The 27,558-nt window shown below is 32.2% G+C and overlaps 3 protein-coding genes across 11 annotated transcripts in view; 1 reads left to right on the forward strand and 2 right to left on the reverse strand.

The window, feature by feature from the left end:
* LOC120416243 (uncharacterized) overlaps positions 1 to 16,779 on the reverse strand; it is a 77,929-nt gene extending 61,150 nt beyond the window's left edge. The window contains exon 1 of the mRNA XM_052706216.1: positions 16,653 to 16,779. Within this exon, the coding sequence (XP_052562176.1) occupies positions 16,653 to 16,655 (3 nt within the window). The 5' untranslated portion in view covers positions 16,656 to 16,779. The remainder of the gene's footprint in view (positions 1 to 16,652) is intronic.
* LOC120416238 (armadillo segment polarity protein) overlaps positions 1 to 17,695 on the forward strand; it is a 66,655-nt gene extending 48,960 nt beyond the window's left edge. For 5 of the 7 annotated variants that reach the window (XM_052706209.1, XM_052706210.1, XM_052706213.1 and 2 more), the window contains 4 exons: positions 4,516 to 4,719; positions 4,806 to 5,078; positions 9,244 to 9,337; positions 16,676 to 17,695. In XM_052706209.1, coding sequence (XP_052562169.1) covers positions 4,516 to 4,719; positions 4,806 to 5,078; positions 9,244 to 9,337; positions 16,676 to 16,941 — 837 coding nt within the window. In that variant the 3' untranslated portion in view covers positions 16,942 to 17,695. Of the gene's footprint in view, positions 1 to 4,515; positions 4,720 to 4,805; positions 5,079 to 9,243; positions 9,338 to 9,526; positions 9,737 to 16,675 lie in introns of those variants that run through there. The other 2 variants (XM_052706214.1, XM_052706215.1) reach the window with 2 other exon arrangements.
* LOC120427663 (actin nucleation-promoting factor WASL) overlaps positions 17,675 to 27,558 on the reverse strand; it is a 51,273-nt gene continuing 41,389 nt past the window's right edge. For 2 of the 3 annotated variants that reach the window (XM_039592537.2, XM_039592536.2), the window contains exon 10: positions 23,007 to 24,871. In XM_039592537.2, coding sequence (XP_039448471.1) covers positions 24,569 to 24,871 — 303 coding nt within the window. In that variant the 3' untranslated portion in view covers positions 23,007 to 24,568. Of the gene's footprint in view, positions 18,301 to 23,006; positions 24,872 to 27,558 lie in introns of those variants that run through there. The other variant, XM_039592538.2, reaches the window with a different exon arrangement.

Here is a 27,558-nt window from a genome sequence, read left to right on the forward strand (position 1 = left end):
TAGAATTTGGAATGCTATAATCTCAGAGTTTTGAAATTAAGATCTAAGATAACTAAGATCTCCGATTTTAGATATTTCAGAGCACTAACGTTTAGAAATTTAAAAATTAGGAAACTTTTTTATTGTCTAGTTTTTAAATTCCTAAATTTTCAGTTTTCTGAATCCAAGATTTCTAATTTTTTGTTGTTTTGAAAGTCGGAATTTTAAAACTTAAATTATCTGAATTGTGAGATGATGACGGGGTTCCGGACCTGCCGTAACAAGGCGGAGTAATTTCTGGACCTCAGGGAGCTGATGATTAAGCACATCTACAATAGATAAAAGAAAACTGTGATCTATTTCTTTCCTCTTTCTTTTGCAATTTCAGTAAGTTTCAGTAATTTTTTTTTCTTACTCTTGGTAATCTCTAAGTCATAAGCAATAATCGTTCCAAAATGGATTGAGATTTAACACACAGCTGAAAGGAACTCAAATCTCTGTTATGTACTGCGAATAAACTAATTGTAACATGATTATTCACTAATAAAACCGAATCTAATTGAAAATTGAAAAAATATCTGAATTTATTTATCTCGGAAATAAAAAAAATGTTTTAGATTTTTAAATTTTTGAATATTGAAATTTTAAAATAAATTTACTAATTTCAGAATTTGAGGATATCAAAAAATTATGTTTTTGATTATCTGATTTGACAATTTTCAAATTGTCAACTAGTGCGTCCATCCCGGGAATTCCCGGGACAAAAATCCCGGGATTTTTCCAAAACCGGGAATTCCCGAATCCCGGGATTTTTTTAAATTTTGTCCCGGGAATTCCCGAAATTGAAAACAAATCAAATTTTGGTTTGAGAATTCAGAGTTAGTTGTGGAAATAGATGAATAGTTGAATACTTAGTACTCGATAAGAGTTTTAAAGGATTATAATTTGTATTTGGCATGTATCAGCATTAATTTGGCTTGTTGGGGAAAATTACTGAAATTTTAGTTTCCAGATCCGCAAAGTGCCTCACGCTTTAAATATTTTCCATTAAATTTCATTTATTTAAAAAAGAATTGGTATGTTATTTTAGTATATTCATGACTCTAAACTTGAAAAAAATCATATTTAATTATTTTTCATCATAAACCGGCATCTGTAGCAAATCAGGACAAAATTAAGGAATTTGGACAGCTGTTTTCACAATTTTTTATATAATGTTCTGATTGTTTTGATTGATTTTAGTTACAACAGGAAGAGTACAAAACAATGAGTACACCGATTTCCAAATGTATTGCTCTAAAATCTCCTGTATCTATTCAGACTGCAGTCCCAAAATATGTTTTAATATAAAACATAAAATTCTAAACTTATCTAAAGTATTGTTTATTTTTTTATTTCTTGTTGTTTTAGACAGTTTCAATGAAATTGTTTAAGCTTTTGTTGTCATGTTATATAAATAAATAAAAAAAAATAATAAAAATTGCGGTTCATTTAAATTCCAAAGCACATCAATGAGCAATTTTTTAATGTATTTTAAGCTATCTTAAAAACTGCTGTCCTTGTTAAGATTAAAGTGTAAATTATCACCAATTAACAGCATTGAGCTAATTCTGTAACTTTAGGCTAGAAAAACATTAAAAATATAATGAAAACATTGATTTTGTTACTGCTTCAAAAATTTCCCGGGATCCCGGGAATTCCCGGGATTCCAAAAATATTTTTCCCGTTTCCCGGGAATTTCAAAACCCGGGAAAATTGGACGCCCTATGTCAACCTAACATTTTCGAATTTTCTTGTATTTAAATTCTGGAATTACAAAATTGTAACATTTTCCAGAATTACAAAAATAATAAAATTTAAGAATTCCAAAATTTTGGAATTGGAATATGTTTTTTTTTGAGTCGTTGAAAATTTGAGTGTTCAGGTTTGTAATTTTCAAATTATGACTTTTCTTCTGAAAATAATCTTGAATTTTTAAATGTGAGCTTTTAATTTTGGAATATCTTTTTTTATGTTCTAGTTTTTAAATTTCTCAATATACAGTTTTCTGAATTCAGATTTTTTTGTATCATTATTTTATCTCATGATTTCAGAAATTTAAGAAGTCTCAGAAATTTAAATTTAGGAATTAAAAGTTTCAGAATTTTAGACTTTTTTTTCAATTTAGAAGTTTCAGAACAAATAAAAATGCAAAAGTTAAGAATTTAGAGATTAGGAATGTTTCAATTTTTAGAATTATAAAAATTTAGAATTGCAAAATTTTAAAATACCGTGATTAGGGGTGGCATTGGGTTTCGGGATGAGATTGGGTCATACAAATTTCAGCTTTTTTATGACAAAATCTCACCCCTGATGACTGAAATAGATTTTTTTGAATTCTAGAAATTTAAAATTAAGGAATTTAAATTTAAGAAATTTTAAATTTAAGAAATTCAAAATTTAAGAAATTAAGACATTTTAGAAAAATTAGAATTTCCTAATTTAAAAAATCTTAGTTTGTTTTAATTTATTCGATTTTTGATTTTATAAGACAAGACGGGGGGAAGGGGGTATGCTTTTATGGCTTAGAGGGGCCTTAGTTGAGAGTTTAAATGACCTAAATTTGCAAAAAAAAATCTACAATCTCTGAATTTAAAATTTTAGAATTTAAATTTTGTGTGATTTTGGCTTTAAAAATTTTTGAACCTAGTATTTTTGAATTTAATAGTTCTTGATTGATTACTTGATAAATTCTAGAATTTAAAAATGTTGGAATTCTAGAATTCAAAATGCTATAATCTCCTAATTCCAGAATTTTGTTGATTTAAGAATTCAGAATGCTAAAGTTATGATTTACAATTTATTAATTTTAATCAGAATATGAGAATTGTTTCCTTATGCCGATGTCCAGTTCTGGGTGTAGATGATTATTTTCTCTTATATTATTATAAAATAAAATAAATAACCCTCCTACCCATTCCCCACTCTCCGGTTCCTCAATCCCAATTTGACCAATTCAGCTGCTACCCTAAAAATATAATATCTGCCAAATTTACACTAACACACCACACTGATAACTGAGCGATTCGGAGCGTTTGGTACGGTATGTCCACGCATCCTTCCTCCCCTGAAGATTCTGTGAAATGTGATCCGTTCACAGAATCCTCTCTGCGGTAAACACAACGCAGTAGGGCTGGCCGCTTTGATTTTTGTTTTACATTTTCGAGTATTCTCGGATGTACTGCAATTATTAATATTGACAAGAAAAGTGCTTGGGGCGTAAATCTAATCACAAGACTTTCCAGCATGCTTTCATTGGACTGGCTGCGTTTGTGTTAGATTAGATTAGATTAGAATATGAGAATTGTTAAAATATTTTTCAGCAATTAAAGAATTTAAATTGTAAAATTTTCGAATCATAGAATTTTGGAATTCATATGCGTTTGAGAATTTGGTAATTTGATAAAATTGTGAAATTAAAAAAAATTGAGAATTTTTAATTTATCTCAGAATTTTAATATTTATTATGTTTTGATATTTCAGAATACAAGATTTGTTAAATTTAGGAATTTAGAATGCTAGAATTAAATATTTAATTTTTTTTTCTTTTCTGAAATTTTTTCTAAAAGCTTAACTCTCAAGCTCGAGAAAAAGGGGGAATCTATATGAAAATTTGGAAGTTTAGGTATTGAAAAGTTGTATTTATAAAAATTTACGGAATTTTGGTTCAGATAAAACATTTCGTCTTCAGAAAAAAAAAGATTTAGTAACTTTTGACAAGGTTTAGAAAATTTTAAAAGGATTTTTTTCATATTAATAATGTTTTTATGCAGCATTTTTGCCTTTTTTCTGAAAAAAATAATACCTACTTATAAGTCATAAGATAAAGCCAAAAAAAAATATAAAATATATTTCGAAATCGAGAATTTTATCCCTTAAACTTCTAAAAATATGATGATGATGATGATGATGATGATTAAAGATTTGACTCAATTCTGTGACCAGATTCAGAATTAGCGGACAAAATGGCTTGGAAAAACATACATTTAGATTAATTTATATTTTATGTAACGATTGACCCTAAGTGTTTTCGACGCATTTTAGTTTTAAAGTTGCCCCTTTTTTAAATTGTACTCCGGGCCGGAAAAATGTAAAAAAATGCTTAAAAAAATAAAATTAAATTTGTTTTTATTCGACCTTTAAAAAATAAACTCCAGATTGTATTTTTTTAGTTGTTACAAATATTTTTCAAAAATCACATCGAAGGTCTCAAAAATATTTTTTTTATTGAAAGGTAATAATAATTACAAAACTACGGTATTGGTGTGTAATGCATTTGAAAACATTTTTTTAAATGTCAAAACGTGGCTTGTAATTTAAATTTATATGTATTTTTGGGTAAGAGTCAAACAATATTTTATTCATATAATTTAGTATTTTAATTATTTAAATATTTATTTTATGTCAAATTTAAAAGTCAAAATCAAATTTAAGTCGACACCCTGCTACAATAAATGACTGAAAATTAATTTAAAATTCTCTCTTCCCCTCTTTCAGCAACGCTCCTCGGTCGCAACCAACGGTTCCCAACCACCAGGGGCCTACGCCGACGGCGTCCGCATGGAGGAGATCGTCGAGGGCACGGTCGGCGCCCTCCACATCCTCTCCAAGGAGGAACTGAACCGGCAGCTCATCCGCCAGCAGAACGTGATTCCGATCTTTGTCCAGCTGCTGTTCTACAACGACATTGAAAACATTCAGGTGAGTCTTCCCCTCCTTCGGGGTCATGCGCAGTAGCTTCCGGTGGGCGTGTTTCACTAACCATCTTTCCCCTCTTCCTCCTTCAGCGCGTGGCCGCCGGCGTCCTGTGCGAGCTGGCCGTCGACAAGGAGGTGGCGGAGATGATCGAGGCCGAGGGCGCCACCGCACCGCTCACCGAGCTGCTCAACTCGGCCAACGAGGGCGTCGCCACGTACGCCGCCGCCGTCCTGTTCAAGATGAGCGAGGACAAATCGATGGACTACAAGAAGCGCTTCTCCAGCGAGCTGACGACGCTGCCCGTGTTCCGCGACGACAGCATGTGGAACAACGGCGAGCTCGGCATGGGGCCGGATCTGCAGGTGAGGCTTTTTCCCCCCTTGTTTACTTTTTAGAGTGAAAGATATGAGAGAGAGAGAAGATTTCCAATCGCTTCTTCGTCCTACGCGGTGTGTGAGCTATGATGATGGTCATATTATAGGTTGAGTATTGTTGTGTGGCTAGGATATTGTTCAAAGTAGACAGTTGTTGATGTACTTGTTGCGTGTGTTGTCGGTGTTATGTTTATTTCAAGCGATTTAAACTTATTATTGTCATACTGAATCATCAATTTTGGCCATAGCTAAAAAATAGTCCATTGCATGCAAACGTGTTGTAAGTACAATTGCGCCGCGTTAAGTGTGCAAACTGTTATGGTAAGATCAGAGCAGCTTTTTGGAAATGCCTATTTAGAACAGGGGGCATAGAAAATTCTATACAAGCTAGATTACACAAAAGTATCTGTCTATGGTTTTGCAAATATTGTTTATTGCCAGTGTTGAAAATCTGACGACTAAGATTAAATTAGCGATTATTCGCTGCCTGTAACACCTAACGAATAAGACTGATGCGAATAGTCATGATTCTCAAATTGCCACGACTAGCTGTCATTCGTCAAGTGTACGATCGATGATTGTAACAACCCATGACTGCTGCTAGCAGAGATTTTATTTCAACCTTGTTTATTGCACTACAATTTTTTTTGAAAAATGACGAATCTTTAAAACTTTTTAAGTACACTTTGAAAAATATATTAAAATCATTTTAGTTGTAAATTTGCAAACTAAAAAAATAGACTGCGGGATAGTAAGAAACGCAAAACATAAAATAAAAATACCGTTAAAAATTTTAAGATCCAAAATTTTAAAATTTCAAAATTTTGTGATACTCAAATTTTAAAACCAAAAAGTTCTGAAATCAATTTGATATTGTAATATTTATAAGTCTTAAATTCTAAGAGTATAAAATTTTTATAATCGTAAGTTCTAAAATTCCTAAATTCTAAAACTTTTAAGATTCTACAATTTCTAAAAATTTAAAAATTCTTGAAATTTCTAAATTTAAAATCTTCAAGATACTAAAATTAAGATATTCTAAAATTCCAAAATTCCAAAATTTTAATTCCATAATTCTAAAATTCTAAAACCGTGAATTTCTAAAATTTAAAATTCTAAGATTGCAGATTATTAAATTCTAAAACTGTACATTCTAAAGTTCAAAGATACTAAGATTTTGAAATTCTAAAATTTTTATAAATTTCAAAATTCTAAGATACCAATATTTTAAAATTCCAAAATCCTAAAAGTTAAATCCTAGAAGTCTAAAATTTGAATACTCTAAAGTTCTAAAATTCCCAAATTTTCAAATTCTTGAATATCTAAAAATTTAAAAGGTCTAAAATTCTGAAATTTTTTAGCATTCAAAAATTCGAATTCCACAATTCAAAAAATTTCTATAATTTTAAAATTCTGAATTGAACAATTCAAAAATTTAAGATCAAAAAATTTGAAACTGTAAATTATTGAGTTCTAAGATACTGAAATTCTGGAATTTCAAAATGTCTATAGAATATGTATTTAAAAATTTACTTAAATTTAAAATTCTAAAGTCAAATTCTAGAAGTCCATGGTCCAACATTTTAAAATTCTTTGATTCTATTTTTTTAACTTCTAGAATATCCTAAAAATAAAAAAATCTTAAATTTTGAAATTTTTATACTTAAAAACTTTAAGATACAACAAAAATTGAGAAATTATAAAACTCTAAAATTCTAGTATTCCAAAACTGTGAAATTGTACAATTATAAAATTTAAGATTATAAAATTCTGAAACCGTAAATTATTAATTTCTTAGATACTGAAATTCAAAAATAAATTTTAAGATACCAAAATTCAGAAACTCAGAAATTCTAATCCTACAACTTTGAAATTTGTTCAATTCTTAAACTGTGAAACACATAAAAAAACAAAAATTATAATAATAACAAGAATGACAAAAAGACAGAAATGACAAAAAATATTGACCAAAACCAAATTATCATTCAAAAACTATCAAAATAGTAAAAATTACCAAAATTGACCAAATGATTTAAATTTGGTGATCAAAATGACAAAAACATTTCTAAAATTCTAAAAATCAAAAATTCTAAAATTCCAGAATTTCAAAAAAGTAGAATGACTAAAATTACAATAATATTAAGCATAACATAAATTACCAATATTATCAAAATGGCCAAAATGACCTAAATAACAAAAAGACCCAAATCACCAAAATGTTCAAAATTACCAAACTGACCAAAATGAATAAATTGACTAGAAGACCAAAATGAACAAAATGACCTAAATGGCTAAAAAGACCTGAATTACCAAATTGACGAAAATGTCCAAAAATATAAAAATTACCATGCTGATTGAAATTAACAAAATGACCAAGATATAAAAATTACCTTAGTGATAAAATGACCTAAATGACCAAATTAACCAAAATTATCAGAATTGACAAACTGACCAAAATGACCAAAATTAACTAAATGACCAAAATAATCTAAATGACCCAAATGAAATAAAAAACTAAAATAATCAAAATGACCTAAATGGTGAAATGTACTAAACGACATAATTCAACAAAATTATCAAAATTACCAAACTGACCAAAATGTCCAAGATGAACAAAATGACCAAAATGGTCACAATGACCAAAATGGCCAAATTGACCAAAATTACCAAAATGATCCAAGTGACCAAGTTGACCAAGATGACCTAAATGCCTAAAATGATCAAAATGACCAAATTGACCAAAATGATCAAAATGACCAAAATGATCAAAATGACCAAATTGACCAAAATGACCAAAATTACCAAAATGACCAAAATGATCAAAAGAACAAAAATGACCAAAATGAACAAAACGACCAAAATGTCAAAAATGACCAAATTGACCAAAATGATCAAAAGGACAAAAATGATCAAAATGAAAAAATGACCAAATTGACCAAAATGATCAAAATGACCAAAATTAACAAAATGACCAAAATGATCAAAAGAACAAAAATGACCAAAATGACCAAAATGAACAAAACGACCAAAATGACAAAAATGACCAAATTGACCAAAATGATCAAAAGGACAAAAATGATCAAAATGACCAAAATGATCCAAATGAAAAAAATGACCAAATTGACCAAAATGACCAAAATGATCAAAATGACAAAAATGACAAAAATGACCAAAATGATCAAAATGATCAAAAGGACAAAAATGATCAAAATGACCAAAATGACCAAATTGACAAAAATGATCAAAAGGACAAAAATGATCAAAATGACCAAAATGATCAAAATGACAAAAATGACCAAAATGATCAAAATGACAAAAATGACCAAATTGACCAAAATGAACAAAACGACCAAAATGACAAAAATGACCAAATTGACCAAAATGATCAAAATGGCCAAAATGATCAAAAGCACAAAAATGACCAAAATGAACAAACGACCAAAATGACAAAAATGACCATATTGACCAAAATGATCAAAATGACAAAAATGATCAAAATGATCAAAATGACAAAAATTGACCAAAATGATCAATTTTCTTGCAAATTCAAATACAAGTGTAATTTAGCTTGATAAATGGAAACGATATTTTTTTTTTCGTTTATTTTCGTTTAATTCCATTTCGCTTACTTGCTTTTAGACTTCAGTTCATTTTATTCAACAAACGCACTTTTTCTTGAGCTTTCATGCACCGGACATTGCATTTCTAACTGCTTACACTGAAACAAATGCACACACTCATTTAATTCCACAAATAATTTGATTCACAAACACACTTGCAAAAAATTACCGCTAATTTTCCGCTTTCATCGAGTGCCTTCCTTGTTTTTGTTTTTAATCGAGCCCAAAATTGGTAGCTTCTCATGTGTCTGTTTCAGAAACGATTGGAAATTACATAATAAAAGTAAAAATCTTCTTTTGTAAAGTCACAATTGCAAAAGAAGATTGCTCAAAAAAGAGTATTTCTTAGTTTAGTTAAGTGCCCTTCCAACTGAAAATTGTTACTTAATTTCCCGTTTTTCTTTCTTTTTTTCGTTTTCTTCTTTCTTTCATTTTCCGTTTCTGTCGTGATTTCGTTTCGTCAACACTTTTTCACAAACTCGAAAAAAAACTGTAAAAAATCACGCGCGCCACACACGCTAAACAAAAAATAGGACATCCTCTCGCCCGACCAGGCCTACGAGGGCCTCTACGGACAGGGACCGCCGAGTGTCCACAGCTCGCACGGTGGCCGCGCATTCCAGCAAGGTACGTACCCGACCAACTGTTTTGCCGTTTTTTGCATCTAGAGACGGATAAAAAACCTTCCGAAATTTGTAGCCAAAAGTAGAAAACTTACCTTAAAAAAAATATGATGAGAAAAATCGTTTAAGGATCCCCAATTAACAGCCCAATCTTTCTTCTCTTTGCTCTTCTTCTCCAATTTCTTACTTGCAGCTAAACCAGCCTAACATATATCATCACTAAAGAAGCAAAAATCTAACAAAAAGTAAAATTACTAAGCGACAGTTGTAGAAAAACCAAACAAAAATCCGAGCTAACTACCAAAACCCTGATCGAATCGCGATACCTTCGTCCCTCTATTACCTTGTTCCTACACACTAAAACTGTTTTAACCTCCCTTTTTGTACTTCTAACCTAATCTAACCTAAAAAAAACAAAGTAGTCAAAGCAACCATTCCCAGTGAAACTCTTTCAAAGAAGTCTCGTTTTTTCACCCTTTCCTCCTATCGTCTCCCCGAAAACAAACCAAAAACAAATGTCTACGTTAGCCGTCATTGCAAAACAAAACAAACCGTGGTAGTAGGCGAAGCAAAGCTGCAATTTTAAAAGCAACATAAATTGTGTAATACAACAGAAAGAATGCATAAAACAAAATAAAGCAAAAACACGTTGTTTGTTGATACAAAAGAAAGTAAGAAAAAAAAAACGCCTATAAGAGAGAGAGAAAAAAAAATCGAAAAGAGAAAAGACACATTTTTTCAAAACAAAAGACACCGCAATACTTGAGCTGTCAAACAAAAGCGTGTGACGCGCGCGCATAAACGGAAAGAGAAGCAGCCAAAGCTTGTCGTCGTTACGTCGTTTATGGTCGCAGTAGCGGGCAGCGCACGGTTTCCAAAGACTAGGTGACTATTGATGCAAAAATTATTTCAAAGATTTTTTGCACCGTGTGAAGTTTTATTTTCTTTTTTTTTGCGTACGCTATGCATTTTTTGATTGAAAATTTTAATTTTGTCATAGAAAAAATATTGTTTTTTTTGCACCATTTAGAGTTTTCTAGTATTTTTGCTTTTTTTAAGTTGAAAAGTTTTTTGTTAAGATTGATCCTGCAAGCAACTGTTTTACTTTCTGCACCATATTCGGGATTGAGTTTTCACCCTTTTTGTTTCCTTTCGACCATGAGTGAACTTTACTGGGTTTGTGTTATTTTTTGCAGATTGGTTTGGGTCGCTTTTTTCTATGCACGCTTTATTTTTTAAATTATTAAGACATAATATTGAGAATTTCTCAATTTAATAGTTCACTTTTTGTTTTAAGCTTGTGAAAATTCTTAGCATTGAAATTATTACTGAATTTCAACTCGATTTTTGAGCATACAAATATTGTAATTATTGATGAATTTTTGCCCACAAAACTTGTGCTAAAAAGTTCCTCTTCGACACACTTCATCGAAATCATCGATCTGACATTCACAAAATTTGAAGATGCCGCCACCCAAGCTATTTCACTACGGCAAAAAACAAACAAACTCGCTCTTTTTGACAGTTTTCCAGTTTGCCTGTTTTGTTTGTTTGCCTGGATTTGTTTGTACAAACGTCAGCCTGCATACATTTTACCTTGTTTGCGAGTTTGCTGCAAACAAGTTTGCGAGTTTGGCAAACTGTCAAACACGAAAAAGTGCGAGTTTGTTTGTTTGTTTGTTTGCGGTAGTGTAATGGCGGTAGTGTAATGGCTCCTTTACCCACCATTTGAAAAGGACGTCAAAAAAATCATCGAAGGACAAATGGTCGAAATACTAAAGGTCAAACACTAAATATTGTGATAATGTGTGGTGAATGGCCGTGGTGAGTTTTGATCATTCAAATTGGCCGTTAAATTTCAGATTGATGAGTTTTGAAACAGTTTTACGTCTGTTTGTCTGTGGAAATAGATATTTTATCCACTTTTGACCATTTGTCCAAAGGTAGTTTTGTCCAATTTGACAAAAATAGGTTTTTTTTCGGAAATATATTTTTTTTGCAATTTAAAAATATTTCACCAAGGACAAGCATCCCGGCAAAAAATATGTCGGAGAGCTGAGATCCAACTTTTTTTTTTCTATTATTATGTGATTGCTCTAGTTGTATAGCTACCGCCTCTTAAATGTAAAATTTTATGAGGATTAAATTTTTCTCAGTGTCATCTTATTATTTTTTTCAACTCGGAATCTCGAAAACTATCGGTTTGATTTTTTATGATAAAAAGTGAAACTTCGAAAAATTGTCTGGTCTTTAAAAGATTTTCTAATCAATCATAGAGCAATTCTCTGAGATTTCGGTCATTCATTTTTTTATTGTATTTTTTTTTATCCGGCGGATTTTTTTTTGATGCCTTCGGTATGCCCAGAGAAGCTATTTTGCATCATTAGTTTGTCCATATAATTTCCCTTACAAAATTGGCAGCTGTGAAATGATCCATGGAAATTTAAAAAATCGGTATCTTTTGAAGGATTATTTGGATCGATTTGGTGTCTTCGGCAAAGTCGTAGGTATGGATATGGACTACACTGGAAAAAATAATACACGGTAAAACATATTTTGGTGAACTTTATGTCACTAAAACATGATTTGCAAAAAAAAAACTATTTTTTTATGTGTTCCAGAAATTTTCAGAATGTGCAAAAAAATCTTTGACCGAGTTATTAATTTTTGAATCAATGCCGATTTTTTCAAAGAATCGAAATATTGGTTGCAAAATCTTTTCAACTTCATTTTTCGATATAAAATTGAATTTGGAATCAAAAAGTACTTCAGTGGAATTTTGATAAAGTGCACACTGCACCGTTTTCAAGTTATAATCTTTTTAGGTGACTTCTTTGAAAATAATCGAAAATAATCATGTTTGCCCACCTTTGAAAAAAATATTTTTAAATTTTTTTTTTTGTAAAAAAAAAGTTTATTTAGAGCATTATATTTTGTACATGGTTTACATAGAAAGGCATAAGTTTTGTCGAGTAATACAGATTATTTGAACAACTATACCAAAAATTTTTTATCGTTTACAATAAATATTATTAGAGTTTGTTCTTCTTCTATCTTTGAGCTTCAATGGCGTGTCTTCTTCTTTTTCGGGCGACCGGGTCCTCGTCGGCCTGAATTGGGCGCAGAGCCTCCAGGAGAGATATCACTTTCGCTCTCTGAGATGGTGTCCAAAGATGGCGATGTCTTCGGGTCCCGGATGGGAAAAGGAATCTTGAAATTGTTATCCAAGATCATGTTAGCAGGCGTCAAAGAGACTGGCATCTCTTCATCATTGCTCTCTTCGTTTCGTGAGTTCTCGATTTGATGTTCGTCTCCAGTGCCGATACCGCTGAGCTCGTTCGTGACATCAGTTGAGTGATTCGGCAAGATCGTCGCGGTGTCGGTCCCCGCGATACTGATACAGTCGATTGGATTTGTTTGTGGTGGTGCAGTTTGGGTTTGCAAAACCGTGGTGGAGGTACCTTCGTTCACCACACCAGCGTAGCTTTGTGGTGCAGTTGTCTGTGCGCTTTTCAGTCTCTCGCTGAGGTCGGCCTTCTGGCCGAGAAGTTTTTTGTTTTCAACACATGACATCCCTATGTGTTGAGTTAGTGTGCAGTGTCTGCATGTCGCTGGTTGACCTGTGTAGGTGACCAGCGTTAGTTCGTTTCTGATTGTAACGAACGACTTAATATGGCGGCGAAGCACCATCTTTGCAATCCGGATTCCTGACGATACGCCGCGGAATGCGAATTTTTCTCCCCAGACTGTTTCTTGGATGTTCAAGACATCACCGTAGTGCCGAAGAAAGGCCACAATTTCGTCATCGGTGACGTTTTCGGAGAGATCGTGTATTTTGACCTCCACTCCCCCGTCCTCCATCATCAACCGAACTTTGACCTTGGTTTTGTTAATCACGAGCTCGTGCTTTTCGTTGTGCATAGCAACAATGTCTTGAGCGATTTTCAACTCACTACACTTAACATGTGCGCAGTTTTGCGCATGGTTGATCTGGAGCCTCTTCACTTGCTCTGGCCTCAAGGCCAGATTAACGTGCACAAACTTGTGCAACTCTTCAAATGTTGGGCGTTTTGGGAAGTTCGATAGAAGCACCTTGAAGGTGTTCTCACGAGTTTGCACTTGAGACATAGTTGTGATGGCGAAGCAAAAAATAATCACAATTAGATGATTTGACGCGAAAACTCGATTCCACACCCGATGGTGTGGAAAAGAAAGCAAAAAACACTTGAACAAAGGAACTCTGGTTTATGCGACTGGTCGCATCAAGAGTGCGATGCGAACTGAAATGGCTGAGAAAATTCTCTATAATTTGTCTTTTTGAACTTTGTTGATACAAACCATAGTTGCTGAGATATTGCCATGCAAAGGTTTAAAAAAAAGGAAAATTGTTTTCTAAGCCTCACCAAAACAACCAACCATTTTCTAACGTTTTTTTTTAATCTCAGCAACTTAGGTTCGATTTTCAACGTTAAAATATGAAACATTCGTGAAATTTTCCGATCTTTACGAAAACAATATTTCAAGGCTAACATTTCAAAAGGACTAAACATTCAATATTACCTCCTTTTGAAATGTTTAAATTTAAAAAAACTGCGACCAATATTTCATTTTCTTGAAAAAATCAGTATTCATTCAAAAAATTATCAAAGATTTTTGTCCGTTCTGGAAATTTATGAAAAGTTGGCATTTGATGTCCACAAAACACAAAAATTTAAAATAAAAAAGACCGTGTTCGTAGCGAACTGCACAACAGCTTTTTGAAAAGGCTCAAAACCCATATTTTTATGGCTGGGCTAGATTTTTAATTTGCAGAAATTTGATGTCCAATTTAAATGAACAGAAACTCACCAAACCAAATTGGGAACGTTCTTTTATTACGTAACGCAAAAAAAAAGATTTTTGGACCCTTTTTTTGAATTCGAAGTCCAATTTTTTTTTAAATATAAACAGTTTTTTTGTTATCTGTAAAGTTCGATTGTTAAGAAGATTTTTTAAAGCCATTTTTTTTTAATCTCGAAGTAGGATCTGGCAACACTGCTCAACATTACGAGCACTTTCGTGATATAAATTTAGCTGAATGTCGAGAAATTTAAATGTTTTGTTTCACTTTCCAATTGTATTGGATAGGCAACTTAAAGTTTGACGAACAGATACAAAAACTGCAGATCTGGAAGCCCTGCCATGTAATAAAACCACTCTGATGAAACGTTTGACCTTTTGTTTTGGAGGCCGGATTCTGTTGCAATGATATTTTCTATGATCTTTTCAAAAATCTGGCAACCCTGCTGTAAGATATAATTTGCGAGAATACTACAGATTTCGATGCTTCAAGAATTTTGTTGAAAATAAATCATTCTAGATTTTGACAAAACGGACAAGATTGAAGATGTGGTCCGTGGACTCTGGAAATGTTCCAGATCTTACGGTAACATGTCAAAATGCAACTTTATTTTAAATTAGTGCAACTACCTATAACTAAAATTAGTGTTTTTCCCTGTTTGATATTTTTCCCTGGAGAATTTGGAGAATTTGAATGTTGCCAAATCTCGTTTGAAAAAAAAAAAAAAATACGATGCGACGGCTCAAACTTCATTATTTTTTAAAATATGCTTGTACGTTAATTCATTGAGGAATTGTCCATATTTGGTCACTGTCGGTAACTACCAGCTGCTGCCATAAAGACCTACAAAGGAACGGATATTTGATCGTTTTTTGAAACCACGCCTTACGACAGTCGAACCTCAATATTTTTCGTTGGTTTTAAAATACTTTATTTGATAATTTAAAGTAAATTAAAAAAATAAAGTTTATCATAAAAATATCTTGAATAAATTTTAGTGAAGTTTTTAAAATTAGTTTTGTTTAATTAAGTAGTTAATATAGATTTTTCAGACCTTTTCTATCAAGCACAATTTTATGATATTCGCAATTCGCAATTCGCAATTTTCAGTGTAAGAACGGGCCTTGACCGATCTTATGCACCAGGTTCCCGACGAACACGCACTGCCCTTACACCTACATCTCACCCTTGCTCTGAGTCAGTACGAGCAGCACGCTAGAACACGCTTTGAGTGTTCGTGCCAGGCATGCACACCTTCTTTTCCGGTTACGCATTTTAACTCGGCCGGGGGTGGTACATTACGTAGGGTTTGATGTAAGTATAAGCGCCTAACCATTTATAGTGTGCCTATCAACTTTTATTAAAGCAAAAACTGTTTTATTTTTTAGTTTGAATTCAAAAACTAGTTGTTATTTTACTGTGTATTGTTTTCTCCTGAAATCTTCCCTATTGTTGAGTCTGTTTATCTGTTGCTATTTCTTTTGTCGCGGTGTTTTGTTACAATTTTTGGTCCTAGGCATGTTATAAAAGTTTACCAAAAATACAATAGTAATATTTGTGTTAATCCTTTAACCATTCCATAAATTGAGTAAGGGCTCAAACCTCACTTGTTTTAAAGAAAAGGGTGAAGATTGAAAACAATGGACAGTGAAAGAAATATACTATGTAAAGAATCAATACTAAAAGAAAGATAGTAATTTATGAAGAAGATAAAGAAATTAACAATAGTTAATGAAAAGAGATAACAAACAAGCTTAGATTATTGTTATGATGGGCAATTTACTGGGAAGATGAGAAATTATTGAAATAGATAAATAAAGAAAAGGCACATGATAAACAAAATTGACATCGCTGCCAAATTAAGGGAAAGCAGACAGTTTGTTGCAGCAGCATCAATTAGTAAAATAGAGTGGAAAAGCGTTGAGAAATAAGAGAATCAAATAAGTAAAATCGAAATCAAATGGAGGATAGTAAACAGAAGCTGCGTTAGAGAATCAGTGAAACAAAATTAACAGAATATAGATGATAGATAAAAACGGAAAGAAGAGAAACCCCGTTGTGTGATGTTTCAGGTACATCCACAGCAGTTGACTCAACATACTGCGAATCAAAACAATACCGTCTACAATCACAAATTACTTCCCTTTCCCACATTGTCGCGCCCCTTTCTTTTAGCCGTCTCGACTCTGACTCTCGCTGGTCAAAGGTTTACGATCCGTTTCCACAGGCCACCAGCTAGGTCATCATGAAAACCAAGCCAACGTGGAGGTAAGAAAATAGGACACTTGCAAGGAACCAGAGCTATACTGTCCTGATCAAGAAAGATCTAACAGGACTACGGACGTAGTCAGTGACGCTCCTTCCAGGATGTTCCTCGCCTGAGCGTCAACTGAAGGGATATCATCAGAATCATTCGCACTTGGCCTGCAAGCACAATTTTATGATATTCTCAACAAAACATTATTTGCTCTTTACTTACCATTTTTTCCCTTCCTTCCACAGGCTACGACACGCTGCCGATAGACTCGATGCAGGGCCTGGAGATTGGCGGCGGTGGCAGCGGTGGCCAGAACGGTGGTCCCCAGCAGCAGAACGGGGGCGGCCCGGTTGGCCCACCACCCTCGGGGCAGCCCACCTCGCCGTACGCCATGGACATGGACGTCGGCGAGATGGACGCGTCGGAGCTGACCTTCGACCATCTGGACGTGATGCCGTCGCCGCCGCAGGACAACAACCAGGTCGCGGCCTGGTACGACACCGACCTGTAAGGAAGTGGAGTGGAGCAGCAGTTTTATTACTCTGATTTTTTTTTTTAAATTTACTTCTTATAACACATTTTAAAAACACACGAAAAGTGCTTCCAACATCGATTGACATTGGATTTCAGTTTAATATTGTTTTTCTTTATTCTGTTTTTTCGAGTTCTTTCTTTCTAATATGTGATACCAATTGGCAACTAACTCTCAAACTTCTTTTATCGCTTTTGCGTGCAGCAGCTCTTAATCGAATCAATGTTTGTTGGAAGTTTGCTCTTAAAACAAAAAAAAAAACTTTATTTTTAGCCATTAAGTATGATTTACATAACTACTTTATGTATTTTAACTACAAAAAAAAAACACAGAAAGAGAAATCGAAATCAAATAAAAAAAATATCGAAAAGTTTATTTAGTTTAAAACACAATCGCATATATCAAAAATTCCTTTATTTATACAACAAAGAAGAACAAGAACAAAAGAAACGATGTTTGCTACTGGCATTTTAAACGACCGCGCGACGACGATGACAAATGACGACGCAAAGAAAGTATATTTAAAAATCTAAACACAGCAGAAAACAAAAAAAAATAGTATAAATGTTATCATGATGCAGAACAAAGAAAAAACAAAAGTTTCCCATTTTTAACATAAAGTGGGACGAAACTTGATCGAAACATTAGTAGAAAGAACAAACAAAACAAAAAATCATATGAATAACAATTCCATTACGAAAACAATTAACTATTGCACGAACACACAAACACACCCACACACACACACTTACTTGTGTGAGGAAAAGTTAGAGAAATTCCCGAAAAAAATGTTCAGTAATCTCATTTGAGTCGCAGCAGTCAATTCCGTTCCGTTTCCCCCTCCCCCACGTGTAAACCTATTACAAGCAGTATGTAGAACTGTCTCTCTTTCTCCTTTTTGATACGATTGTTTACACAGATACTACACGCAAACATGTTTATGAGCAGGCGTCGAGACGATGACACGTGAAATACACACAGACATACACACACACACACAAGCATTACTTATATCGATTTGGAGTAATTCATTGATTATTGAAAAATTATTATACATTATATGATGAAACAAGAAACCTTCCTTTCAGTATATAAGAAAACGTAAGGAGAAAATATATTAAAAGCTATACAAAAAAAATGTTTTTTTTTTCATTTCTATATGATGACAAACCTGTGAAACGTAACCGACGGCGTGCCCTCCAAGCTGCGGCGCTGTGGGATTGAAAAAAGTCCGAAATTTCTGTCAACTTTGTCCCATCTGACGATGTGCCTTCCAAGCTGTGACGTCATGGAAAGGGCACATTCACGAGTCGAGGATTTTTTTTCTTCAATTGGTTCCTAAAAGTTAAAAATATGCAAAAAACAATTTCTCATAAGTTTTCTTTTGACAGCTTTTCAATTTGACTCGTTTTAATATTTAGGTAAGCTTATTTACAATCCAGATTTCTACCACACTGAAAAAAATATACTATTTTCAGTTATGAGCAATGTAATTAAACTTATATCGGAGAGCCCATACATCCAACTGAAATGCTGTCAAAGACAAACTTATGGGAAATTGGACGAGCTTTCCGGTAAAAATATTTACGAGACTGAAAAATCGAGTATGTCATATAGAAATTGCCAAAAAACACCAAAAATAACCTATTTTTCAACATTTTTATTTTTAAAATCGCTGTATCTTCCCAAGGATTTGACAGAGGACAATGGTCAATAAGGAGACTTTTATGTAAAATTCCCGCTATCGGTTTTTAAAAATTTTGACGTTTAGACCACTTTTAAAATGATTTAAATGATTTTTGTATTTTTTTAGGAGAGACATACCATCCTGCATTTTTCGTCAGTCTTTTTGTAACAATTTAGACTATTTCCTCAAAAATTTTGAACGAAAAAAATCGTGACGTCACTTTTAAATTCTACTTTTGAACTTAAAAATCTGAAAATCTCCTAGAAGTGGCGTGTATCTTTGTTTCAGTGTATTTTTTTTTTTTTTCAGAAAGCCCGTCCGATTTCCTACGATTTTTTTTAAAAGGGGGCTTTTTTTATTACGCAACTTATTTTTTTTAATAATTTTAAAATTGATTTTTTCATTTGCTCTACAGATTAGGATGATGCAAAATCTGGAACATGAGTTGTAATTTTTTGAAGAAAAAAAATTGCTGTCGAAAATAACTTAACACATTTCGCGTTAGGTACGCTGTTTTCAAGTTGTAGACATTTGAGAGTGACATTTTTATATTTTAAATTATTTTTTGCAATTCAAAAATATTTCATAAATGAAGCTTCCTTTCAAAAAAAAAAAGAAAAAAAAATATTTTTTTTTAAATTTTGTCCCATTTTTTTGAAACGGTGCACTTTATTGAAACAGGTGTGAAGTAATTTCCTATTGCAATTTTTTTTTGTATTTTTTTTTCTGAAATTTGCAATATTTTTTAGTCTCTAAAAATATACTACACAGTTTCGAAAAAAAATGAAACGGTAATTTGAACAAATATTCAGAAATTTTTAAAAATGCATTTTTTGTAGTTTGTGATAATTTTGGTCAATTTAGTCAATTTTGTTATTTTGTTCTTTTTTGTCTTTTTTGTTTTTGGTCATTTGTCAAGTTAGGTCATTTTTAGGGTTAGTGAAATTTCACGATTTCGCGGACAGCGTGAAATCCGCGAAATTTGGCTTTTTCCGCGAAATCCCGTGAAATTTTATGTTTGTATGAAAATGTAACGATTTTTCATAAAATAACTTATCAAACTCAAAAAGGAATAAAAATAATGTCATGAACTACTGTAGAATTAAGCGAGTGAATACCCTGGTTTTATTACTAATATAAGGTTAATGATTTTTGACGGTTTCGTAGACGGCGTGAAATTCGTTAAATTTATCAATTTTCTCGAATCATGGGCAAAAAAAAAATGTTGAAATAACAAGCCATAGTTTCAACATTTGCATGGAAAAATGGTTTTAAAATGCATTTTACACTAGTTCAGTAGTTTTGCAATCATTAGTTTTCAAAAAATGTAAGATCTGACGAAAACAAAAATTTTAGCAAAAAAAAAACATTTTGCGATAACAAACATCGAAAATTTTCAAAAATTCGAAAGATTTTTAAATCAACCCAAACATTCTTAAAATGATCCCAAACATTCTAAAAATGGAATGAAAAACGCAGGGGAATGAATTTAAAATTTATTTTAGCTGATCCATTGAAATGTTTAAGTTTTTCGAAAAAATATTTTTTTGTCCCCTGATTTTTCGGGCCAACTTCGAAGGGTTGGGGAGGGGGGGAGGGGAGAAAAAAACTTTTAATAAAATTTGTACTAGCCTAACAACTTAATAAACATTTCACCCAAAAAGAAAAGAAATTTTATTAGTTTTCAATTAAAAAGCTTGATTATATATGTGTGTCAAGTTGATATGAACCATTTGAAGAAATGTTGAGATTTTTTAGTTTTTTAGAAACTAGCAAAATTTAGTAACATTTTCATTCGCTGTACTAAAAATTTTAGTGCTATTTTATTTGAAAGGTATAGTTTTGAAAGAAATTAAAAAAATCAAGGTTTGTTTTATTCAAAATAAAATTAAGAGTATTTTTTTATTTTTGGAATCATATTTTAAAAACATAACAATTTTTTTTTGGGCCTGTTAAATTTTAACGATATTTGTTTATTTGGGTAGATGATTCCCTTGAAAGTTAACAAATACTCCTTTTTTGTTTTCTCTTCTCATTTAGAATAAAAATTTAGATTTTGTTAAAAATTATATTATTTTTTCAAAATGTTTATAAATTTAGTTTTTGAAAAATGAGCTAAAACCCTTAAAATATATGTTTAATGGGCTAAATGACGCAGAAAATTCAATTTATTTTACTCATTTTGACTGAACAAATCTAGCTTTGATATGAAATTCAATAAAATGTAAAATGATATAACAGAAGCAAATTAGCGAAAACATTTGAGCTTTGTTAGTCGAATATTAAAAGAGCAGTTCAGTAAATGAGAATACGCGTGCCCTACTCATTTTGTTTCAAAAAATATATAGATCCCATCCAATAACCAGGAGGATTTTTTTTTAATTGGAAGAATTTTTTGTCGCATTCGAATTTAGTAATTTTTTTTTTACATAATAATACATAATGAAGCATAAAAAGTAGTTTCTGTGATTTAAACATAGGATTTTCAGAGTTATTTTAACATTTTTCAAGTTCCGCGAAATTTGCGTGAAATTTTGTGTTTTGAAATTGAGGTCCCGTGAAATTTGCAATTTTCGAGCGTGAAAAATCACTAAGCCTAGTCATTTTGGTAAATTAGGACATTATGGTCATTCAAGTTATTTTGGTAGATTTGGTCAAATTAGTCACTTTGATAATTTTGGTCATTTCGATAATTTTGATTATTTAGATCATTTTGGCCAATTTGATCATTTTGGTAATTTTGATTGTTTTGGTCGTTGTGATAATTTTGATCTTTTTGTTCATTTTAATAGTTTAGGAAATTTTAGCCATAAAGATAATAATAAAGATCATTAAGACCATTTGGGTAATTCAGGTCCTTTTGGCCGTTATGATAATTTTGATCATTTTGGTAATTTAGGTATTTTTTGTAATTTTGGTCATTTTTTTCATTTTGGAAATTTTGATCAATTTGGTCAAATTGGTAATTTGGAAAATGTTGGCCATTTGGGTTATTTAGGTCATTTTGATCCTTTTGGTAATTTAGGCCATTTGGTCTATTTAGTCATTTTGATTGCTCTGGTCAAATTCGTCATTTTGATAATTTTGGCCATTTTGGTAATTTAGATCTTTTAGATCATTTTGGCTATTATGATCATTTTGATCGTTTTGGTAATTTTGGATATTTTATTCATTTTGATATTTTAGTAATTTTGATTATTTTGATCAATTTGTTAATTTTGGTTATTTTGGTAACTTTGAAAATTTTGGTAACTTGGGTTATTTTGGCCATCTGGGTTGTTTAGGTCTTTGGCCATTTAAGTAATGTAGGCCATTTTGTCTTTTTGGTCTTTTTGGCAATTAGTTCTTTTTGTTCATTTTGATCATTTTGGTAGTTTAGGTCATTTTGGTCATTTTGATAATTTTGGTTATTCGGTCAATTTGGTCAATCAATGCTCTGGTCAATTTCGTCATTTTGATAATTTTGGCCATTTGGGTTATTTAGGTCATTTTGGCCATTTTGATAATTTAGGCTATTTGGTCTATTTGGTCATTTTGATTTCTCTGGTCAAATTCGCCATTTTGATAATTTTGGTAACTTTGGCCATTTGGGTTATTTAGATCATATTGGCCATTATAATAATTTTGATAATTTTGGAAGTTCAGGTCATTTTGGTTATTTTATTCTTTAGTTTAGGTCATTTGGTCAATTTTAATCATTTTGTCAATTAAGGTCATTTCTGTCATTTGAGTTATTAAGGTCATTTTCCAATACCAATCGAGCAACACGAAAGTATTGCCACACAGAACAAAAAATAAATTTCTTTTAATGTTCATCTTTAAACCGGTAACCAATCAATTCGAATAATCAAAAATTCACCACGACAAATTTCAATTTCACCACAGCGCATTTACAAGCGTTTGACAGTTATTGGAAGAGTTACTGCAGTACAGTCCAGACTCGATTATCCGAAGTTCGATTATTCGAAGGTTTGTATGGGACTTCGGACCCTATTTTTGTCTAATTTGTATAGTTGCCATTTTGGGCGCCATCTAGGACTCAAAATTACTAAATAACTTTAGAGTAGTTAAGGGGTCTACCTTAAGCTGCACTTAAAAAAAAAGAGATCGAAAAAAAATTTTTTTTTTCGTCATTCGATTATCCGAAGTGAAATTTGTCCTAGGCCTAGGAGGAAAAACGAGTCTGAACTGTACAAAAAAAATAATGAATATGACACAACTTGGGCAGGTAGAAACACGCACAAAACACATCTCCGCCGGCGTGCCTTCCAAGCGGCGACGCCACGAAGCGAACTGGCCTTTCTAATGAAGGTGGAATTTTCTTTCGATTCTATAGCAAATAAAGCAACGCATTACATATTTTAACGGAATAGTCGTGTTAAGAGCGCTTTATTGTAGAAGTAGAGAATATATATATATAGATGTGATTGTAAAAAAATACACAGAGTTAAACAGCTCATGAGTTTACATACAAGTTAGTCGACGACGGGGGATGTCACAATCAACAGCCGGTTGGCTTTTTTCTTCTTTTTTTGGCTTTTTGTTGAAAGATTATCTTTAAACCAAATTTATTTATTTTTTAAACTGACTAACCGATTAAGTTAATACACCTATACGATATTTTTTTTATTTGTTTATTTGTCTAGATTAATCTTAATTGGTTCGGGTTTCTCAAATCAATTTTCAACGAATTGCTAAAAATATACTCGTTAAACTGTGGTTGCAAAAAAAGGAAAGATAAATGTACACATGAATATTAACAAGAACCAATTACACTTAGAAACATTTAACGACACTCTGCAATTGCATTAGTATTGACTGTGTTTGACTAAAACAACAAGTGAAAGTTCTCTTAGTGCTATTTAGGCTAATTGTTTTATTCTTTACTGTTTCTGTTACTACGAAATCACGTTTTATTTTGTTTTTATTCGTTAATCGCGCTTTAAAGTGTGTGTGTGAGCAGATATCAGTGTTACTTATCGTTTCGTTAAAAATACTTCTACCAAGTGTGGGGACAGGGACAGAAAAAGAAGTGTACAAAAATTGAGCTCTTTGCAGGCCACCTTTCGCCAGGGTGCGAAAGGGGAAAAGAGAAAGGGTAGCGAAGGGCCTTTCCATTGTTTGGTTTTTAATTTTCATGTTTTAGTCACTGTTGAAATTACACACAAATTGATGAAATGCCATGCGTCTCCATGGCAAGTGCGCTCGATGGAGACGCATGGCGTTTCATCGAAAAAATTATTTTTTTGTTTAATTTTAGTCAGTGACTCAAACTAAAAATTCGAAAACCGAGGAGCAGACCATGGCAGCCGAAAGTAAGATTTGGAAAATCGAAACTCGAGAAGTGCTAGAGCGGAAACTTTCATTTTCGTCACCTTCCTAAACAGCGAATTCTTTTTCTTCCCTTTTAAATCCCTCTAATCTTTTTTTCGCGCGACATTTTCGATTAAGTTTTTGTAGATGAAAGGCTAAAAAGTAGTTGCTTGTTTTATGCTAGAATATTTTATTATAAATACACAATTTAAAGGCAGCGTATTCAATACTCGGGGCAACAAAGAGGGGAAAATAAAGATTTTTAAAATATTGCTAAAAACAACCAAAGACACGCGCGCATTTGCATACTGCTCTTAAAATACACTACACAGTAATGTTGGTGCGTCTGATGTGCCGTTTTAATGCTAGTTAGAATTATACCATACTAATAATTGCTAACACTTCCTCCTCTGGGTAACCTGCTTCAATCCGCAATTATTTCGTTCTCAATATACACACAAACAATTATTTCACACATACAGTCACACTCATTTGGCACCGCGTTCTCAAAAATTTGACTTTACAACAAAAAAAACTAAACATTAAAAAAATTTAAACACAAAACGAAAAAAAATCCTTTTAAAAAAAACAACTAACCTCATCCCCTTAATCATCCCAATCGTCGTTGGCCGAGTTCGAGTCGCTGTCGTCCTCATCCGACGACCGGATGACGCGGCCCCGTTCGGCCAGCGCTCTTCTCAGGGCGTCCGCTAGCGCATCCGTGCCACAATCTCCGCTTCCGGCACTTCCGCTGCTTCGGTCCGTGCCGGGGCCAGCGTTCTGTTCGCGGTCCTGCACCGGCCGCAGCACCACTCCGCCGCTCCGGATCTGCGACATCAAGTCACCCCGGAGGTCGCTTCCGCCGCCACCGGAACCGGAGCCGGTGCTGAGGGCGCTCTGGTCCACGGGCTGTGAAAGATGAAAAAAGTAAGACATTAAAAACATTCAAAATAGAATTTTGATTCAGTCTAAGGATACGGTGGAGAACTTCCCTTGCCCCCTCAAAAAAAGTGGAGCGTCAGTAATTGCCGTCTTCGAAATCAAATTTTATAGCGTAAAAAAATGCAAACAAACTGTTTTGGAAGCTGCGACAGACAAAAACATGAAAAAACCCTGTAAATTTAAAAAAGGACGTGAAAGGAAGAAAGAAAAACAACAATTTAAAAAAAAATCTAAAAAAAGCCGAACATTCTCAATAAAAAAAACATCAAAAAATTTAAAAAAACTAAAAATCTAAAAAAATTAAATGATAATTCAAAACAAATGTAAAATTAGAAATTTCCTGGCATTCAAGAAGTTTTGAAAAACTAAAAACTGAAAGATAGAATTTGTCTTAATCCAGAATTTCTTTGAAACAAAAAAATAAAAAATATAAATTTGAAAATTCCGAAAATTCACAGGATTCAAAAATAACATCTGATTTCTAAATTAATTCAAATGGAATGATGTACGACAAAATCTCATAATCTTGTAAGAAAACGATGAAAAAAAATCAAACGCAGCCTTCAAGCTTGTTTTAAAATTGAAAAAAAAAATAAAAATTCAAGAAACATAATCTTTAAGATTTTATTAATTATAAATAGAGGGTGACGAGCGGGAATTCCCGGGAAATCGACCATTTTTGGACCTCTCGATTCCCGGGAAATTTGGTCGAGACTCCCGGGAAATTTTAAGCTTATGAATATCGAAGCAAAATTATATAAAATAATCAGCTAATCAACTAATTCGAAATTGTTTTTGTCATTGGATGTTAAATTTAATATTCGGTGTTCAAGTTTGAATAAACCAATGCATCTCTAATCTTCTTATTCAGAAAGTTTAAATTTTAACTTAAGCATACTTATACACAGTTATTCTTTCTAATTATTATTTCAAAGAGGAAAACTGCCCCTGATCGCATAAATGTCCCATATGCATTTTCATAGTTTTTGAGTTATTGATGCAGTTTTGTTCAAAATCGTGAGATCTTTCAGAAAAGCATATAACATCCAATACTTTGTTCTAGAAATCAGGAGGAAATCCAGTTTTTTCGCGAAAACTTAACACGTAGCCTTATGTGTGGGACAAACTTCAAATGCGTTTTTCTCAGTTTGCTGTTTTTGCATATGGGACATTTATGCGAACATGGGCAGAAAAGCCTTTTCAAGATAAGTATAATTTACACATCCTCTCTCGAGCATAGCAATCCTCTTAATCTAGTTTTTTTTTTGGTAATGCTAAGGTTTTTTTTTCTTTTTCGATGTCAATAAGTTGTTTTGTGTTTCGCATCAACCTCATTTTTAATTAAAAAAAAACTCTGGCAATCTTTATAAAGTTAAGATCCGCCACAATTGTACATTCGGATTTTCCTAAAAACTATTTCGTCAATTAATATTTACAGTTGACATTAAAAAGAAAAAAAAACAAATTTAAATTGTTGTTTTGAGTCGTTATTTTTCATATTGCAAAAATCCCGATACTGGAAAATTATATATTAGCTTTTTTTTACATCACAAAAATCTATAAACAAGTTTGTGCAACTTTTGAAAAATCACTTAGTACGAATTAAGATTCGTAAACATTTTAAACTACAACTATGAGTCCAAAAAAAATCAAGAAGCGATCTTGAATTTGCAGATTCAGAAAAAAATTAAAGGTAGACAGTTCCCGAAAATAACGAGGCTAGTAATTAACGTTATATTGAATAAGTGTAAATTAATTCTATCTAAATTCATTGAAAAGAAACACATTAATTACTTTTCTTTATAAATGATTGGCACTATTGGCATATTTAAAAAAAACTCCCGGGTCCCGGGAATTCCCGGGAAATTGCAAAATTCAACTCTCGATTCCCGGGAAATTGAAAATCTCGAGAATCGTCACCCTCTAATTATAAAGAATTAAAAAATCAGAAATTTTAAATATTAAAAAAAACTAGATCATTGAAAAAAATTGGAAAAAAATCCCAAAACTTTAAAATTAAAAAAACAACAATTTTTTTACACAATTTTGAATTCTTAAAAAAATTAAAGTCTTCAAAAAGATAAAAATAAATAAGAAAAATTATATTATAATTAAAAACAGACGAAAAATTATAAAATTTTCTAAAAATTAAAAAAAAATAAAAGGTAAAAAAAATATATTTTTTAAAATCCAAAACTGATTTGAAAAAAATCTAAGCTTTAAAAAAAATCAAACCAAAAAAAATCACTAAATTCTGAAAATCACAGGAAAAAATCAAAAACAAAATTAGATTTTTAAATAATTTCTGAATTTTTGAACTGTTAAAAACGCATTTAAACCGTTGCCCGACCCGCAAAAAAGAAATTATTACCCCACTGGTACGGACAGATTTTTTCCTGTACAGATGAGCTTGAGATCGAATTAGGTAATACCTGCTTTGCTACACGCTGTGCAAGACTCGGGGACAACCCCGGAGGAAATCAATCGAGTAGCAAATGGATGAACTTTCAAAATTTTTGAAAAATTCAATCAGTGCTGTAAATGAATGAGTGATAGAAAAATCTATCATTTGATGATTACTGCATCAACTGTCAAAATAGCTTATAAGTTCTCTTCTTTCATCCCATGATTGCCAGCAAGAGCATCCATTTTCT

This window comes from Culex pipiens, chromosome 1 (genome assembly GCF_016801865.2).
Source record: "Culex pipiens pallens isolate TS chromosome 1, TS_CPP_V2, whole genome shotgun sequence".
Taxonomy (NCBI): domain Eukaryota; kingdom Metazoa; phylum Arthropoda; class Insecta; order Diptera; family Culicidae; genus Culex; species Culex pipiens.